The sequence below is a fragment of the Sander lucioperca genome, chromosome 20 (genome assembly GCF_008315115.2).
Source record: "Sander lucioperca isolate FBNREF2018 chromosome 20, SLUC_FBN_1.2, whole genome shotgun sequence".
Taxonomy (NCBI): Eukaryota; Metazoa; Chordata; class Actinopteri; order Perciformes; family Percidae; genus Sander; species Sander lucioperca.
Window position 1 is genome coordinate 14396464 of NC_050192.1, and position 18455 is coordinate 14414918.

The following is an 18455-nucleotide window of genomic DNA, read 5'->3' on the forward strand; positions in this document are numbered from 1 at the left end:
TAACTCATTTTTGACCAAAAATGCAGTTACTGCCTTTTTGTTTTGTAGGGCAGAATAGGCCTATCTACCGCTACTGATAATAATAATAATAATAATAATAATAATAATAATAATAATAATAATAATAATAGTGTGGGCCTAAAAATAATAGCCTAGCCTAGGGCTATCTATCTATCTATGCAAGGTGGTGTAGTGGAGGTGGTGCTGGGCAGGGGGGGGGGGGGGCCTGTAATGAACCAGCTTTGGGGGGACCCAGCTTGCAAAAGGTTGAGAACCCCTGTTATAACATAATGTATTTCTATATATTTTAAATGACTTATATTTATCTGCAAATTTCAAATATATTTTATACAAAGTAGCAGAAGACTTGTTTAACCTCATAAAAGGCTTTTTTCATTATACTTTATGTATGTAAGTGGCTAACTTGAATATTTCATATGTGAATAGCCAACTCAGTCTTGTATTATCTAACTAAAATTATTTTGTGCTTCCCAGTTAAAAAGACAATAGAAAACTAAATAAAACTCTGCTGTCACAGCCGGATAATGGGTCATCCTGGATGTGGCGTCAACATCATGTGTCACATTGCAAATAATGTAAAGTAGCATTTGAAATCAGATTTGAGCAACAGGACTGAGAAAAATATATATAGAATCCTGAGTTCAGTTAGTTCAGAGTTCACACATAGGACTGCCAAAAGTCAATTTCCTGATCTGATTCAAGTCTTGGTAAGCTAAAAATCTGATTTTGGTTGCTACTCTGGGCCTAAAAGTTGCCCAAAAGTTCCCATCCAGTACTCTGTAGGAATTTGTCACTGTTATTATTAGCCAGCTCATGTGGGTTTGAACTTTTTTTAAAAGAGTTTTTTTTATCTGCTTTGATCAGACCAGCAATCCCTGCTATTCACCAATTTAAACCCACCTCTGTGTCTCAGCAGAGAGAGAACAAGGAGTCTCGATCCCCTCGCTCTGGAGCAGTGGATCTACCAATGGTTACCGACAGCATTCGAAACATCAAGAGCATGTGGGAGAAAGGCAACGTGTTCGGCTCACCTGGAAGTGGCGGGAGCCAGTTCAAGGTAAAAGACGAGGTGTTGGAGGATGTGAGACAGTTAATGAAACTTTGTGTGTGACTGGAGCAGAGAGAGAGAGAGAGACGGAGGGAAAGAGCCCAATTCACTGGCACTTCCTGCTCGGCCTTGTTGCCGATGACGACCAGGCTTAGCTGACCTTTGACCCTATCCAAACAGGAAGCAGCTGTGATGAAGACAGGCGTGGCGGGTCGCATTAACGAATGGCTGAATAAAACCCCGGAGAGCGGCAAAATGCCAGGAGGAAGGCCAACGGTAGGTCGTCGCCGTAGCAACCCTTGTCGCTGCCGCTAGGAAGTACAGTACATGTACTGTACAGCTCAGGGTCCTATAGAGCAGTAACATAATGTGTGACTATTTTGGTCATGGGTTTCATACACTTTCTGTAATAAAACATTTAAAAGCAAAAATCCTATCAGATGCGGGACCCTGGGACAAAATCTTATCAAATGGGGGTCCGTGGTCTAATTTGTGTCAGTTTTAGGGGTTTGAAAAGAAAAGATTGAGAACCTCTGCTATAGAGAAGCTGTGTTGATTGACCTGCATTATCGTTCTTTATATATGTGTAGATTTTTATCAGTATGTATTACCTATCAAATATGTTTTTCTTTACATCTCAGGATCTAGACATCTACTTTAAAGGCGACAAAATAAATCTTAATTCATCTTCTTGCTATGAGCAAGGAGGTCCTACATCAACACACAATGTTTTTTTTGTTTTTTTTCTTGTGCTCTCCTCACTGGTTTGAAGGGGGTGGGACTCAGTTAGATGTGATGTCACATACTTCCATGCGCCAATCAGGATTTAGCAACATTTGAATCTGAATCTGATGACGGTTGGTGGGTTATTTGGTCACTGCCAATTAAATCCAGTCAAACCAGATAAATACAGTTGTTAATAATAATAAGCAGATTAGCTGAGTTTTGATTGCTAAACTCTTCATAACTAATACCTGAAGATGTTTTTTTCATTATTTATTATTAGCTTATTAAGTCATGAATATTACATTTACAAAGTTTTTTTTTTTTGGGGGGAATGTTAAGTGAAGTTGGAGACAGAACTTGACCCGTTAATGCAACATTTACTTAGTTCAAAAACATGTAAACCTCTCACTCTTATATTGGCCCTGCAGTATTATTATTATTATTATTATTATTATTATGTTACAATTACTGCTGGTCATGTTCTGTACAGTACAGATGTTTTATAATCATAGACAAAAGTCAGGTTGAGATATTATCATAGACTGTAAACAGTCTATGGATATTATCTGTCTGGCACCACCTGGTGGCCACAAAGAAAAATAGCTAAGTGTCCGAACTTGCCTCAGTCCACGTTTTTTCTTTCTTTTTTTTTAGATCAACTTTTTATTGTTTTTTTTTTTTTTTTTTTTATATGCGGACATACAGAACAGAGAAACACAAACTGAACAAGAACAAAAACCCTCACCCACCCTCTGCGGTCTTGAGGAAAATAAAACAAATAAACAAACAGAAATCACACCTTGCCTAGTCACTCTCCTCTAGTTTCAGTCCACTTTTACATCTGTCATAATATACATATACAGTACAGTACATTGTAGGCTTGACATCAGTTTGGTATACAGTGTCACTTAAGCATTTTATCTTTCAGCTCACCATAAGCTTTGCTAGCGGAGTGTTTTTTCAGTCCTGGCTCCATGCCAGTGAATCGTGCCTCTCTTCACTCTTACCAATTTCACCCAAATATTTATGTTAGAGCTTTCCAATGTCACAGATTATAGCTGGTGCTCAAATAGGTAACACACAGCAGGAGAGACTGAGGATATGAACGAGACCTTTACCAAAGCTTTCCGAAATATTCCCGTCCCCAAATTTTACTTTGCATTGTGATGGAGTGTCTTATAGGGAAGTGCTATTTTCCCTCTGTCCTCTAGACAAGCACCTCTCTGCTTGCCAGTGTCTGTCAACCTTTGCTCCTGTTTCCTCAAGCTCTCCGTCCTCATCTGTCATTCCTTCTCCCCTCCATCTCAGATACTCTGCCATTGCCGCAAAATGACAACTACTTTCAAATTGACCTACAAATGCTGGGCACTCTGAGCACCACTGATATGATTCTTTGTCTTTGCCTCTTGTTTTTCTGTCTCTCTCTGACAGGACCTGAAGCCTGTTGATGTCACCAACAAGAGGAGTCTATGGGAAAACAAAGGCGCTTCTCCAACCAAGGTAGCTATTATTCATTTCAACCTATTCACTAGTGTCATGATGAGGAATTTGCACAGTGATCAGAGTACCAGTCTCAACCATCGGGGGAAATCCAAGTGAGCCTCCAGATGAAGTTTTAACTATGCCAAATTGGTTTGTGGTCTTGAAAGGATTTCCTGTGGCTTTCCATAGTTTTCCAGATGTCAATCAAGAGAATGTTTTGTTAAAGAGATGGTGTAGGAATATTAGAATAATCTCACGATTTTGACCCTGATGTCGCAGCAATGGGAATAACAATCACTTCTGTTTGTTTTTGTTTTAAAGAACTCTCATAGCTAGTTGACCTCAACGTTAAATCTGGAATAAGCCTGGAGAGGTAAAGGAGTAATTGTTCCACGTTTCTTCAAAGCGCTTATCACAGGATGATCTCACACTCGGCTGTCACACTGTCAACGTTTTTTGCTCTGTGTTGTTGGCGAAGCTGTGCTCTGTCTGCTGTGGTTGGACACTACTGCTTATTTTGATCATAATGATAATATCTAAGAGTTTCTGTCCACGGTTAGATATTTATTATTTGACATATATGTCATACCTTCTGGCATACTCTCTTTCTAAATATTATTCAAGTCCCTTTACACATAGTCTGGCTCAACGGATGATGGGATAAAGCTTCTTCTCATGCCCCGGATGTCCCACCCCTTCGCTATCTCCGCTATGTGAACTAACCGCCGCCCAGGACGGTTGTGATTTGGTTTAAAGAAATACTAACAAGCGTTTTTCCCCCCTATCCCAGAATAGACCGTGTAGCCAGACCATACTCCATCGCTGACACAGCACTGTAGAGATGGATCTGGCAATGCGAGACTACTTTACACACAAACATTTTTGAAGGATGTAATTATCTGCATTTTGTAAATACTGAGCAATAAACATCAATTGCTTTCCAAATTGCACATGCAACTTGGAATGAAGGAAGTCAGCTTGTAAAGCATGTGTGCCAAAAGTGCTGTAAAATAAAAAGGAGCAAAGAGAACGTATAAACGAAGCCATAGGAAAGGCAATTTTAAAGCATTTCGTCGTTGACTCCATTAACACCCATAACTTGTTAAAGCCGACTCAACAAAACCCAGCAGATTACAGTTCAGTGTAATTTCTGTGTCGTAAAACAACCTTTTAAAGTGCGCCTGTTGTCCAACTGTGGGCTGAATGCTTTTCACAAATGGCTGTACACATCACCGCTCCTTTTCTTCTGACGACCACAAATCACTACTCTCAGTCCAGCTTCACTTGACTTTATATTGCCCTAATGGAGAAACTGTTTACAGCATTCTTTAGAAGCATGGTGCCTTGCTGAGTTGCACAATGGCCGTTTGACATTATTGAATCATTGTTATATCACCTCACATTTTTAGTCTGACTTAACCTGACATGAATAAGTTGTCTTATCTTTATTTCTATACATAGATACAGCTGTGTTTGTAGAGCTGCTTAGTAGAAGTGAAACCCCACATTCAAAAAGACCAAGAAGTACTACCTTCCCATTTACTTTATTATAAACCTTCCTTGCTTGGTAGTAGTGCCAACAGCTGCAGTGCAGACCGGAGGCTGTGGTCCGCCACAGTCAGTAGTTGGGTTGGAGGGCACCAGGCGGTGGTCTGCACTGACGTAAAAAGGGCCCTATTCAGGAAAGATAGCGGTTAGCAACCTTGTCATTAGCGAATCATGCTATGCTGTGATGTCAGGGAAGGCAAGATGATCAGGATAACGGTCAGTGAGGAAGACCCGGAATAGGTTTGAAAGTCTGTATAGGTGGAAGTGTACGATCAAAAGTGGACTGGAGGCTTTGCAGGTATAGTTTGCTAACTATCTGCATCTGTCTTTACCTTCCTGTCTTCATGTTTTGCAGGTGGCAGGCAGAGGGGAGACCAAATCAGTTGCCAACGGTGAGTTTTTACAAGGTGCCAAAAGTGTCAGCTTGTATCTGCAGAGCTAGTGAATATGTGCATGCATACAGCAGTTGCAGGGTGAACTTGTGGCTCCAAAATGTCAACTTTTCAGAACCTCTGAAATACTGCCTTGTTCTTAGCTTGTCCACAGTGCATTTTTCTAATTGTTTTTTTATGGCGTTTTTCCATTACATGGTACCTGCTCGACTCGCCTCGACTCGACTCGGCACACTGTGCGTCCGTTTTCCATTGCAGATTTTAGTACCGCCTCAGCGTGGCTGGTCGTCTTGCCGGCTCGACGCACACACCAGCGCACAAGTATAAACATCAGGCCACTTGAGCTTGTATTACAGTTCTGTGGAGGCTCCACGCAGAGCTTTCGCCGTAGCCTATGTAATATGTGGCCTGATGTATACATTTGTCAGCTGGTGTGTGCGTCGAGCCGGCATGCGTGTGTGTACGTAGGATACGGCGAAAGCTCTGCCTGGACTGGAGCCTCCGCAGAACTGAAACAAGCGGCGGCGCAGTAAACTGCCGTGACCTAACGCGACACACACACAGAACGTGGAAGGTGTGTTGTTACGAGAAGACACATTTTGTTTCAGAAGAAGCTGGAGGCAGCAAAAAAAACACAGCTGGCTAAACTGTTTAAAAATAGCAGGTTTGTTCAGGACACCCCCCTCTGTCGCTTTCACGTCACCTTTTCGGCTCGCCTCAGCTCGCTTGGAACCTCGACTGAGGAGGTACTAAAAAAGTACCTGTTAGCAGGTACCAGGTACTTTTTTTCGTAATGGAAAACCAAAAAAGGCGAGTAGAATCGAGGCGAGTCGAGCAGATACCATGTAATGGAAAAGCGCCATAAGAAACCAACAGACAGGGGATTTTCTTAGTGCCTAATCCTTTAGTTAAAGTAAAAACATGGAAATGAGTTGCAAGGTTTTAAACTAACAGTGGCAATATGCTTTTATAAGCATGTAGGCAGCCTACTTGCTGACAGTCTGAAAAAAAGAACAAGGCCAGACATTTGTCTCCTTTGAAACTTTTACTGTCCTCAGCCAATTCTTTTTTTGAGCCAGTGAGGAGCTACACAATGTGCATAGAGGTTCAAGATATTCCCACAAGATCCCACCAATATCCATTCAGGTCCCTCAACCCACCAGTAGAAGTAGCTAGTGTAATGAAAAGCACATGATCCCTCACTGGCTTCCCATCAGCAAGCCGCTCCAATTGTATTTGTTGGAACAAATTTTCCAGCACTTATGCAAGATGGTAATTTTTTTCAGAGATTGAAGGTGTGGCCTTCTCGTTAAGTGTGTCATCTTGTCCCTGTCTCTTTGATTTATGCAACACCATGTGTCACAAAACCAATAACTGACCCTACTGCATCATAGCCTCCCCTGCAGTCTTTGGTCATTTGCTATTTGGCCTTTTGCACCACAGCATTTTAATGCCACTTTAACATTGCTTGCTATTTTAAAATCAGATGTGAGGGCACCCTCCTCCTCCTTTTGTTCTCCCAGTGGGTAGAAGGGGGTTTTGGCCTTGAGGGATTCTGTAAATGTCTGCGTAATGTGTTAGTTGTTCAACGCACAGCATCACGCACACATAAATTTCACCTCTGTAAACCCACTCAACAGCCATCTTGACGCCACTCAAACCTTTCAGCTTTTCCAATTATGTACACTTGCGCTGCTCAGAACACAGTCCTGCCTCTCGTGTTAGAAGCGTTAGAGGCAGTGTTCCAGCCAGCCCGGTTTGTCACATTAATAGCTGGTATGTTGGAGATTAGCACACCATCACAGTCTGACTCAGATGATGACAGAGGCTTTGTATAGATTTTGTATTTCTTGCTGGCTGCAGCACCTTACAGGCATTTGACACCACACTGGACCACGTACGAGTTAGCAGTCTCACACTCTCCACATGCTTGGCTCTAATAGAGATCTTCCAAAATAATGTTCACCATTTTGGAAGTTTAAATCTCTGGCTGTACTGAATTTAGAACGATAACTTTTAAGTTTGAATTTTTTTGGCCTCTTGATTCAAAATTAATTATAGCAGTTTGGAAAATGACCAACATACAGATGGACATCGTCAGGCTGCTAGCATGGATAAGAAGCCCATGTCGATATGTAGACCCATAGTTTTTAGAATGGATATTTACAAGTCTGATTTTGGGTTTATGTTTACTGCCATGTTGTCAGTCTCTTGGAGTCAGAAAATCTAAATTTGAGCAAGTTGTGAAGAGAGTCTGGGTGAAGCTAAAGTAAGCAAGTAGCAACCAGCACCGTCTAGTAGATCTGTCAATCAAGCAAACACCCCCAAAGATGTCCCTCTCAAAGTTGTTTTCTTGTTAATGGAATATCAATTTTAAGAATTTTGACACAGAAACAAAAGCAGTAAAATTATTTTGATTCCTTGTTAAAAAGTAAAATAATTGAGAAGAGCTGAGGATCTTGTTACAGTCAAAGTTTTATGAAAGCAAGCATCAAGTGGCCTTCAAACTGCACGTTGACTACATTTAACAGCATGTGGTGTTTGTTGCATTGTCTGACCCTGCGGTGTCACAGGGTTAAAGTTATTAACCCACACCTGTCTGCAGACTCATAGTAATACCGCTGATGGACTCGTCTTCTGTCTTTCACCAGGTATGGGGCACTAATGTCTTGAAGGAGCCACTGCAGCTGGGGACCACGACAATCCAAGACTCTTCCTTTGACTTTGTCTTAAGAACCAAATAATGATCACATTCCCAAGAGGGACCCCAAGAAAACGGAGGGACAGGAGAGACGCTGTCCAAGCACTGTACCCAAACAGCATAATATTTTTGTACGGTTGCCACGTATATAGTGCCTTTGCACATTGATTTTTGCTTTCTAAAAGAAACAGAATGCTGTGAAATTTGGACAATTGTAATTACTATTACTAATTACTTTATACAATCCTGCCAGGAAGAAAAAAAAACATTTTAAATTTAGATTTTGTTGTACTCCATGCCGACAGTTTTGATAGAGATGGAGTAGATGAGTTAAAAGTTTCCACATTCCAGAGAGATGGGTGAAATCAGTTCTCTCCCTCATACAGTACATTTTCCATCTCTTTTTTATTTATATTTAAAGCAAAAGCTTCACACATTGCTATTTTATTCAACGTTCACCAGTTTCAGGATAGAAATATAAGCACTTAGAATTTAGCTGATTTCACTTTTATTATGTCTTACCAATAGTGCAGCAATGGTCTGAGTAATATATGTTAGCACATGTGATGTTTTGAATATGACCTATCATACTGTATCTTATATAACATCTTTATACTCGTAACAAAAGGTTTTTTTTTTTTTGTATCCAGAAACTATTCACCAACAGGCAGTTAATTTCGGGGGTGAGGAGTGTTGAATATTCAGAAGGCCATTATGACTTTTATTATCCTTAATGTCATTTTTATTTATGTTTTAATGTGTTTTGTCCTTTTCTATTTCTAGCTGTTTTGTAGCTTTTGTACCTGTTTGATCACTTTAAAATCTTCAGACATTCCTCTTAAAAAGCAGGTGCACAAGGTGCCTTCGTTGTAGGTTTGACAATGTAGGAGATCAGCAAACCAACCCTCTTAAATCTACCTTAACTTCTACTAATTAATAACTTCTTTATTGTCTCTATGCACACTCTTATGCTCAGCGATCATTTTTTAATTGAGGGCATACAAAGTAAAATCAGGGTGCCTAAGCAAATAACAATAATAGTACAATACAAGGATATTTACCACTATGTAAGTCTTTTGGCCTTATGATTGCAATAAATAAAATTGATGACAGCTGAGGTACAGTACATTATAGCCTCAAAGCAACTCAATCTGATATTAGGACTTATGACGTTTTGAGTAGCACATTCCCTTTCATAGTTTTTGCGCGACACAAGCTTTGATAATAACGGTTTGACGGGGCATTAAATTGATCGGTGTTACTGCTCAAAAGTCTGACAATCACATTCCATGGCTCCTAAAAAAAGAGCAGGGGAGCTTGACCAAAATATTTTAAAGCGTGATTTAATGTGACATTGTTTTTTTTAATACAGTGGTTTTATAATGCTGTTTTTTTTGCTTGTTTGTTTTTTACAACCTTGTGTCCATGTTATGTTTTTTAAAAGTTCTTCTATGTTTAACCAGACACTTGTTTGTGTAGTGCGAAGCCTATGCAAAACACTATCTGTAGCCTCTCTAAACGCTCCCAATGTCATACAAGTGGGCAGTTACCAACTGGATGAATGTTTTAAACATTGTACGCTTCACTCAGCAACAGCAATAAAGACATTGAGGTATTCCACATTGTTAAGTTTCCTTCCATAACTTCACCATTCTACTATGGACCACATGATATACTGTATGTGCCCATTGCAGCACAGCATGTTGAAAAAATTGTCTTATTATGGAGCCATGATACTGACAAGATGTAGTACACGGATATCAGACAAGCTTTATAGTTTTCCTTTAACCTCCAACAGTTAGCACCAATCATTTGATGGAATAAATTACAACAATTTATTTTTCTCTTCTATTTATCTTTCACTAGGCCATTTTAGTTTTTTACTTTTATTTTACTATTCCTATGTTTTCCCCATGCTACATTTGCAATTTACTCATGCTACCTTAACTGAAAACCCCAGTGGTGGAAGTATTCAGATCCTTTACTTCAGTAGAAGTACTAATACCAAACTGTAAAAAAATGTGGGTGGTCAAGGTGCACATACATAAAACATTCATAAAAACAGATACAAATATAAATATTGACATATAAATATTCCATATGCCATTCCCCCCCTTCCTAGCCAAATGAAATGTACAAGAGTCTGGTAGGACCAGGCTACCCCCTTTCATCCACCTAACACACCTACCCATACACACACTTACACAGGTAGAGCATTTACACCCTCACTCTGACATACACTCCCACAGACACAGGTGCACCAACAGAGCACTTCAGCATGTACATACACACATTCACTACGACGAGCAGTGGGCTACATAATCCCTGAGAATGTGAACAGAATTTGAATACACTATTTCACTCACTCTCTCACACACACACACACACACACACACAATACCGTCAAATCCTATGTTTTTGTATTGTCCGCCTCATTCATCATTCTAACTGTTGAAGGAACAAAAGACTTGCTAAACCTGACTGTTCTTATTTTATTTTGCAGAATCCTACCATTGCCCCGATAGCTCATTAGTTGGAATCTATTGTGCAGAGGGTGAGCAGGGTCACGTAGAATCTGCTCCGCCTTACTCACAATAAGATACACAGCTGAGCAGCTGACATCTAGTCACACCCAATACTCGCCATACTGACCATGCGCTGCAGCCTATTCTGGTCTAGGCTGCGCATGTTTCCAAACTCGCAAATCAGACCAAAGGACAGGATACTCTGAAGGACAGCCTTGTAAAACAGTTGCAAAATATATTGATACACATTCAGACTTAACAGTTTACGTATAAAGAACATTCGCTGTTGCAGTTGTTGGACCTTTTCAGCGGCACATATCAAACTTCAGCTGGTCATCAATCTCTATCCCTTAGTATCTGTATTATCTCGTTTGATGGGTTTATTATTAACTTTGATGAGTGGGATTTCTTCTTTACTACGTCTAAAATCTGTGACCATTCCTTTGTTTTAGTCACATATATTTACTGTAATAAATCCAAAAATGACCCCAATGCGTCATCAGATATTAAGGAAGCATGCTAAGTTGAAATACTATCTTTTCTGAAAAGAATGCTAATGCCAGTATTTTCTCCTTTTAAAATTTCCGTTCCGTGACGGAATTTCTGTTTTGGCCTGTGTGTTGTTATCATAGATATAAAACAATGGTTGTTATCAACTGCCCTGTTTTACAGCCAGGCCGGGTTGCCAGATATAGCTACCTGTAAAAACGTAAACCCAGCGCGCTACAGCTGTAACGTTAGTACAGCCATGAAAGCAGCAAACAAACAGGATCAACGGAGATAGATTCTACCCGACCTAAAAAAAATTGCATGTTTCTAACAGTTGCTGACCAGAGGCGTTACAAACCCCGGGTAAATATTGGAGATTTATTTGATAATTCACTATAAATAACAATAAATTGAATTGAAAGATGGAGACAGTTTAGAGCCCAAAAGGACGCCGAGTTGACTAGCTAATTTCCTCCTGAACAGGTAAGCGTTAGCTTCAGGCTAATTTGTCACGGCTGCAAGGGACGGGCGTTCTCTGTCATTTTAACATTCGTGTACTCACATTGAATTATACAGCTAAAGTATGCGAGTTGGTTACTCGCAAAAACAATTGAGACAGACAGTAAAGTGATCCCAAATGGTCCTGGCTAACGCCGCCATGCTAACCCTGCTAACTGCTAACGTTACCAGAGGACCAGGCAAGCAGCCACGGCTGTTACGACGTATATCCTTGTTCAGCGGCCATAGCCGACAACTGTGAGTTATTTTAAGCCAAGAGAGGGGGGCTATAACTCGGGAAGAGATGACCGTGAGTTTGCAGTTTGTTTAGCGATTTTTGCCCTAATTCTAAGCCAATAAAGTGTGTTCAGTCGGGTGGAGAGGACGGCAAGGTAACGTTAGTGTTATTTTTATTTTTAGCGGTTCTCATGGTAATTCTAAGCAAGGAAGTGTGTCTGTATGTCGGGTGGAGAGGACAGCGAGGTTGTTGTGTTTTTAGCGGTTCCTAATTCTAAACCGAAAAAGTGTGCATGTCAATTGGGTACAGCGCCCGTAATTTATAGATTTAGGGAAGGAAACAGCTGCGTTAAATCTAACCTGCTGGATTCGCTACAGAAGAAAATCATTAATTAATTAATCCACAAAATAAACCTTGGATTAACCCCAAGATCCACCACCTTGCCCACCAGCAGATGGGGCTGAATAATGTTAAAAACACTGCTAAAATCAACAAACACTATCTTCACCAAGCATTGTCTAATCCTCTGCTGCCTGCAAGTGATGTCAGAAATATTGTAATGATGAGCTTAATCATCAATGTGTAGTTATAAGCTAAAAGTCGGGAATTAATATATTTTAATAAGACCTTGGGCTTGCCTTTTATACTGTACATACTCCGATTTCAGCACAAAGCAGCTACATACTGTATCAGTTCTCCAAAGTAACAACAATGAAAAGATATGTTTTATCTCCAGCCAAATAATACTTTGAGGTGGAACCATTAATATAATACATCCATTGGTGGAACTAATTGCATTTCCAATTTCTGGCCTTGAATGTAACAGATTACGAGAAGCACTTGAAGGCAGCATTCCTCTCCAGGTGTAACTCATCTTCTACCTCCAACAATAGAACTGACGACCCTAACCAGTCATAGACAAGATATGTGGGCACATGATGGGCCGGGCCGAATCAAGTGTGCTTTTTGGTTGGGGTAGGATGATTGAACTTGTCTATGTCTCGATGTGAAAGGATCATATCTGAATTTGTTGCTAATCCCATCTCTTCCACAGGATTATACAGGAGGTAAGATCTGAGCATGACCTCTGGGTGCATGGCAGCAAAAAGGTCAATTAAATGTTGCATTGTATTTGAATTGGCATTCAAGTACAGTTCATATTTTGGAGTTTTTAATTAAACTTAAAAAGTTGATCAATTTACAGTGAATTCTGGTGACTGAAATAAATAAACCTCCTCAGCATGATCTATCAGCTAGCTGTTACTCATACAAAGTCATGAATGCTGAATTAAATAGGCTCAGATGTTGCCCAAGTAGACTCTTAAAGCTTTTATGATGGCTTTTCTGTGATGTGTTCTGATCTGAGCAGTGCACATGCTGGTGAAGAAGGTGCTAAGCTCGTCCCTGAGACTGCCGTGTTGGTACAGCAGCATGCTGTGAGCTTCGACTTAATGCTGCCTAATGCCGAAACCAGCGCCCTCAACATTCCTGCCGCTGTCAGACTGTGTGTTATTTCACAGTTCCAGCCAGACGGGGACTGACCGCATGCATTTAAGCAAATACACGTTTAATACCCCAGCCATTGCAACCCTCATACACTGCGAATTCTTTCTGGGTTTCCAGTCAGTGCTTTTCTTCAACCAGATGGTCTTCTTCCATTTCTCAGTTTTTTAGCCTTTCCCCGTACTTTCTCCTCTTCACATTTCTCTTTCCTCATCCTTTTGACGTCAGCTGCTCAATCTAATGACAAAAGACTCCAGGCACCACAGTGTTTGAATTTGAGTATGCATGTAACATAATTTAAACAGAAGCATGACTTTGGACAGTAACCACATAAAGTGAAAGTGTAAATATATATCATGCAGAGATTGAAATGACTTGGGGGGGGGGGGGGGGAGTTGGAACTGGGATGTTTTCTTTGTCCCAACATCACCCATTCAACATGTATATTGTATAAAAAAAAAAAAAAATCTGGAATCTTGTTTTAATGAGTAGGAATGTTTAAAAAGCAAGAAGACAGACTCCTGAGACCTATTCATTGTTATAAAAATGTTCCCTGACCAGCAGCTGACGACAAAAATAGCCCATCTGAATATGGGTCCCAGCTCATTGATTTACTGTGAGTACGGTGAGGTGAGCCAAACCCATTGTCTGGAGGAGTAGCTCCACACCTGTTCAAAAGCACACTTTATTATTCTTAAAAATAGACCCACGCTCTCCCCCACTGTTCAGCCGAGTGACACCGGTTTTTACGATCTTGTGATTTATAAGCTCATGGAAAAAAACGGGGTCCAAGTGTTGTTCTAGCATGTAATTGATATGATGTATTTATTTATAGGGGATACCAAAGCCTTATTAAATCCATTTCTGTAACTTTAACCTTGATTGCAAACACCCTAATGTTGTTGCCTTTTAAAGTTAAGGAGGCTACTTTTAAAAAGAAAATGAAGATCAGGAGTTATAATGGGAAAGATTCTGTATGAAATGCATATGAACCTACTTGAGAGGAGCAGATTAAAGGAATAGTTTGACACTTTGGGAAATTTGCTTATTCGCTTTCTTGCGCAGAGATTGATGAGAAGATGAATGCCACTCTTGTGTCTGTCTGTCAGAATATGAAGGTATAATCAGGAATACGTGGTTAGCTTAGCAAAAAGACTCACAACAGGCAGAAACAGCTAGCAAGGCTCTGTCCGAAGTTAATAAAAACCCGCCTACCAGCAACTCTAAAGCACACTAAATAACATGTTATATCTTGTTTGTTTAATCTTAACAAATCAAAATTTTAAAATGACAAGGGATGGTTTTACAGGGTTTATACGCTGGACTATTTCTTAGGTAGGAACAGGGACTTCCTGCCAATTTCCCACAATATTGAGACTGGTCCAAAACAGAGCAGATATCCTGACTTTTAGTCTAGAGTATGGATCAAGCTCCAAAAAATGATGGTTCCTGCATTTCCCATAATGCAAGTCACTAGGTTCTTTTATTAGACATCATCAGGGTTCTTTTTTTCCCGACTTTAGAAAGCCCCTCCAGAGCCACAGAGGACATTTTACAATTGTTTTCAAAGGTTGAGTAGGACTTGACAGTAAGACAAGTAAACTGATCTTCATGTGTAAAATTGATGGCATGGCCTTTTAGAGAGATACGGGTTTTGAAACTGCAATCAGATCAAATCGTTTCGCTTTTGAAAGTATAATAAGCATTGACGACATGAATATCATATAAAATCACACTTGTTTTGATGGACATTTCTCGCAGCGTACCACTTCAAAGCCTTCTAAGCACCTGGAAAATTGTTTGAGTGTACATATCTGAGCCAATATGATATGCGTAGCTTCAGATGTCTGTGAAGGACTCGTGCTGGTAGTTTCAGTGCTATTCAGACTCCAGTCGGCTGCCTGCAGCCTTGATCATTGCCAAGAGGAAATGGCTGAGGATTTAGGCCTGGAGCTGTTTAAAGCCCTGCGCCTCTGCTTTCAGTGCCCATGGTGGAATCATTTCAAATTCTACAATTGCTCCAATCTCTCAGCATGTAGCCAAGGTTTCTTTTCTACTTTTTTTGTAGTAGGTTTTGGTTTAGTTGTTTGTACAAATGACAAAAGCATTGAAAGGAGTAGAAAAGAAGAGCGATACAAACCATCTGTCCGAAAGAAATCTCAAGGGCTTGTAAAAGCGTTAAGAGTCGCTAAGACAAAGACGAAAATATCAAGAAGACAACACAAATCAGAGCAAGAAAAACATATATAACCAGCCCTTATTATATTGAGCCCAAGAGAATTAAGCCGTGTGTGTGTGTGTGTGTGTGTGTTCGACCGCTGCATTAAAACTCCTTTATTATCTCAAAACAAGGAAATCCATTTAAAACGCATCTTATCGTCTGTGTGGTGAACCAAAATGGTGATTCATGATGTGTTGATACATTGTCTGCTTTCCTCTTTGAGGCAGGTAATTGGAATCCGAGATGTCTCAAGAAGAAGTAGTAGTCAAGGAGAAGTTGTGAGTACCCTTATTATATTTTAGCACCGTCTTTTAAGTTAAATCAACAGACAGACAGACCTGAGGTGATTTCGACCGATTGATCCAAAAGTTCACATTTTCACTTCTTTTTTTTCAGTGAGGAAGGCAAGTATGGGTTTGAGAGCCTTCACTGTGTTTTTGAACGCAAAATGTCACTTTTAAGCTTCTGTTGCTTGACGTAGCTGACCTTATTATGTCTGCACAGAGGAAGAAACCCAGCAAGAGGAAGGTAAGGGCTCCTGCATGGCTTCATGTGTGTATCGTAATATGTGTGTTTCCGGTGTGTCTGCCTGCTCCTGTCAGTGGTAGTCTGTTTTCTTTTTCTTATTGGTACAATATAATAAGAGTAAAACAATCAGCATGTACAGACATTAAGACAGGACAGTGAAGGTGTGGGAGGCTAAGTTTATCGAGTTAACTGTAAGATATGTTGTGGTGGTGTACATGAAGTGAGGTTTGGTTGGGTAAGTGTGTACACAGGGTCAGGACTACAAGGAGTTAAGAAGTGGTGACCAAACAAAGTTGGTTTCTGTGGTTAGATTTTTGATGGAGGTGGACAGGTTTTCCGGGGGTGTGTGTGTGTGTGTGTGTGTGTGTGTGTGTGAGTGAGAGAATTTTAACACTTTATTTGCCAACACTGTTCTGTCTAATTATCGCCATTCAATTTTTAGCACTGCAATGTTGAATGTTATATATATATATATATATATATATATATATATATATATATATATATATATATATATATATATATATATATATAAAAAAAAAATTCTGTACTGACAAAAGTTGCATGAAAGGTTTTCTAAAGTGGCTGCAAAGTCCTCATTTGACTCACTCTGATCAAATTGTATATATGATTAGAATACATATATTGCGTTTCATTTTTTTTTTTCATATTATAATGCATGCCAGTATTTGGTCAAAAGCATTGTGATATTCCATAAAAAACCTATATTGAGCATCAGTGTTGAAAAGTGACTATTCACTTAAATTAGATTGAGTATTTCCATTTTAATGTTTATACTTTTACTTCACTACATTTCAGAGGGAAATATAGCTACAGTATATTTGACAGCTTTAGTTTCTAACAATCCAAAAGTGGTATCCATCTTCTCATCTAACTCTTGACAAGAGAATAAGTGAATTTCCCAAAATGCCAAACTATTCCTTTTAAAGATGACAGGGTCACATTGGTTGTTTGTCTATGAGTTGCTAGCAGCTCCACAAAAGAGAGATTTCCTGCACTAAACCATACAACCTTCTTTTATTATTGTTAAACATTAATATTGTACATATTGTTTATTTATATTGTTTCTTTTACATTTATTGTGCCCAGTTGTATTTTGCACAAAAAGCAAATATTACAGTCCAAAAAATCAATACAAATTTCAATTTGTGTAGCAGACCTTTTGTTTTGTTTTCCATTAATCATCTCCCAACCCCTCAGATTTATCGTGGGGCATTTAGCTGATAATACTTCTGGACTTTAATTAAGTAGGATTTTGACTTTGACTACTGATGTACAGTATTGGTACTTTTACTTAAGTAAAGGATCAGAGTACTTCTTACACCACTGATTAGTAATGGTGATAAAACATGATTGAAATGACAAAGGAAACCCAAATTATGTTTGTTCCTGTTATGTGTTTAGATTTTTGCTTTGATTTCTGACACGTTACAAACGGTTCACAGGCTCTGGCTGTGAACCAAGATCGCTTTAGCTTTGGTCAGAATGTCAGCGATCAGCATTGGTTTCAGTTCATCCCAAGAGATAATATCACAGTGCTCAGAGTTTGACCAAATCCCATCCTCAAGCTGTTTACCTCAGGCTCATTGATCCACTAATCTTGTTCACTCAGTCATGGAGATGCTGAAAGAAGGTTTGTATGACTTATTATTGTCCGTAAATATATATTTTTTCTTTACTTTCACACTTTTGGCATGCCATTGTAGTGTACTGTGTGTGTGGTACCGTGTCTTCTTTATTCCTGTCATGTGTTTTGCCCAACAAAAACAAAATCTGCCTTCAATCATTCTTGTTACATAGATATGGATGTCAAAGTTGAGGTTGAAGTGGAAAAACCTGCACCTGAAGTAGAAGGTAATTCTCCTCTTTAAATATTATGCGCCATTATAATTCCATCCCTGTTTTTACAGAGCATAATGTATTTACATAGAAAAAAAGCTAGGATTGAATGTCTCACTTGATATTATAATAGTTGATTGCGTAGTAATCAGTACTGCTCATAGCATGGCTTGTGCCATCATAAATATTACATATATACATATTTTATATCAACACACCGACTCGGTATAAACTCCTTTGCCTTCCACCTGCGCATTGCAGTAGAATTTCTTTTCACCTCATTTACTTCTGCACTATTAATTTACCTATTTCAATATTAGCTTTTTTTGTTCGCTATTCACTGATATGTTCAGCAGCCAAGGAGCCGCTTGCTGAGTTAGTATTTGATGAATTCATTCCAAAATGAATTTGTAAAAATTATGACATCTACTCAGACAAAAAAATTGTTTGCGGGCAAGTAAAACTGAGCACTGATTATTGTTGAGATCGTAGCTGTTTTCATGCATTTACTGACAGAATATTGACATTTTAGAGTTTTAACATCTGAAACATTTCAGTTAATGATGTGCAAATTAAGACTTTTTTTTTTTTTATCAAATCATATGTACTGCGCATGTCTTGCTTATTTTATGAGTGCAAAAAAAGGTTCATATAAATGTTTCAGCATTTCCCCGC

At 39.3% G+C, this 18455-nt stretch overlaps 2 protein-coding genes across 38 annotated transcripts in view; both read left to right on the forward strand.

Annotated features, from left to right (window-relative positions):
* The window catches only part of cald1a (caldesmon 1a), a 64814-nt gene extending 55276 nt beyond the window's left edge, over nucleotides 1–9538 (forward strand). For 8 of the 15 annotated variants that reach the window (XM_031284754.2, XM_031284758.2, XM_031284762.2 and 5 more), the window contains 5 exons: nucleotides 935–1078; nucleotides 1250–1345; nucleotides 3227–3295; nucleotides 5181–5217; nucleotides 7869–9538. In XM_031284754.2, coding sequence (XP_031140614.1) covers nucleotides 935–1078; nucleotides 1250–1345; nucleotides 3227–3295; nucleotides 5181–5217; nucleotides 7869–7882 — 360 coding nt within the window. In that variant the 3' untranslated portion in view covers nucleotides 7883–9538. Of the gene's footprint in view, nucleotides 1–934; nucleotides 1079–1249; nucleotides 1346–3226; nucleotides 3296–3598; nucleotides 3651–5180; nucleotides 5218–7868 lie in introns of all 15 variants that reach the window. The other 7 variants (XM_031284759.2, XM_031284760.2, XM_031284761.2 and 4 more) reach the window with 5 other exon arrangements.
* A 1860-nt stretch (nucleotides 9539–11398) lies between these two features.
* The window catches only part of tnnt2e (troponin T2e, cardiac), a 30430-nt gene continuing 23373 nt past the window's right edge, over nucleotides 11399–18455 (forward strand). The window contains exons 1-6 of one of the 23 annotated variants that reach the window (XM_031284711.2): nucleotides 11399–11415; nucleotides 12723–12777; nucleotides 15620–15670; nucleotides 15789–15796; nucleotides 15897–15920; nucleotides 17742–17795. In XM_031284711.2, coding sequence (XP_031140571.1) covers nucleotides 15636–15670; nucleotides 15789–15796; nucleotides 15897–15920; nucleotides 17742–17795 — 121 coding nt within the window. In that variant the 5' untranslated portion in view covers nucleotides 11399–11415; nucleotides 12723–12777; nucleotides 15620–15635. Of the gene's footprint in view, nucleotides 11416–12487; nucleotides 12778–15615; nucleotides 15671–15788; nucleotides 15797–15896; nucleotides 15921–17741; nucleotides 17796–18455 lie in introns of those variants that run through there. The other 22 variants (XM_035996025.1, XM_031284713.2, XM_031284714.2 and 19 more) reach the window with 22 other exon arrangements.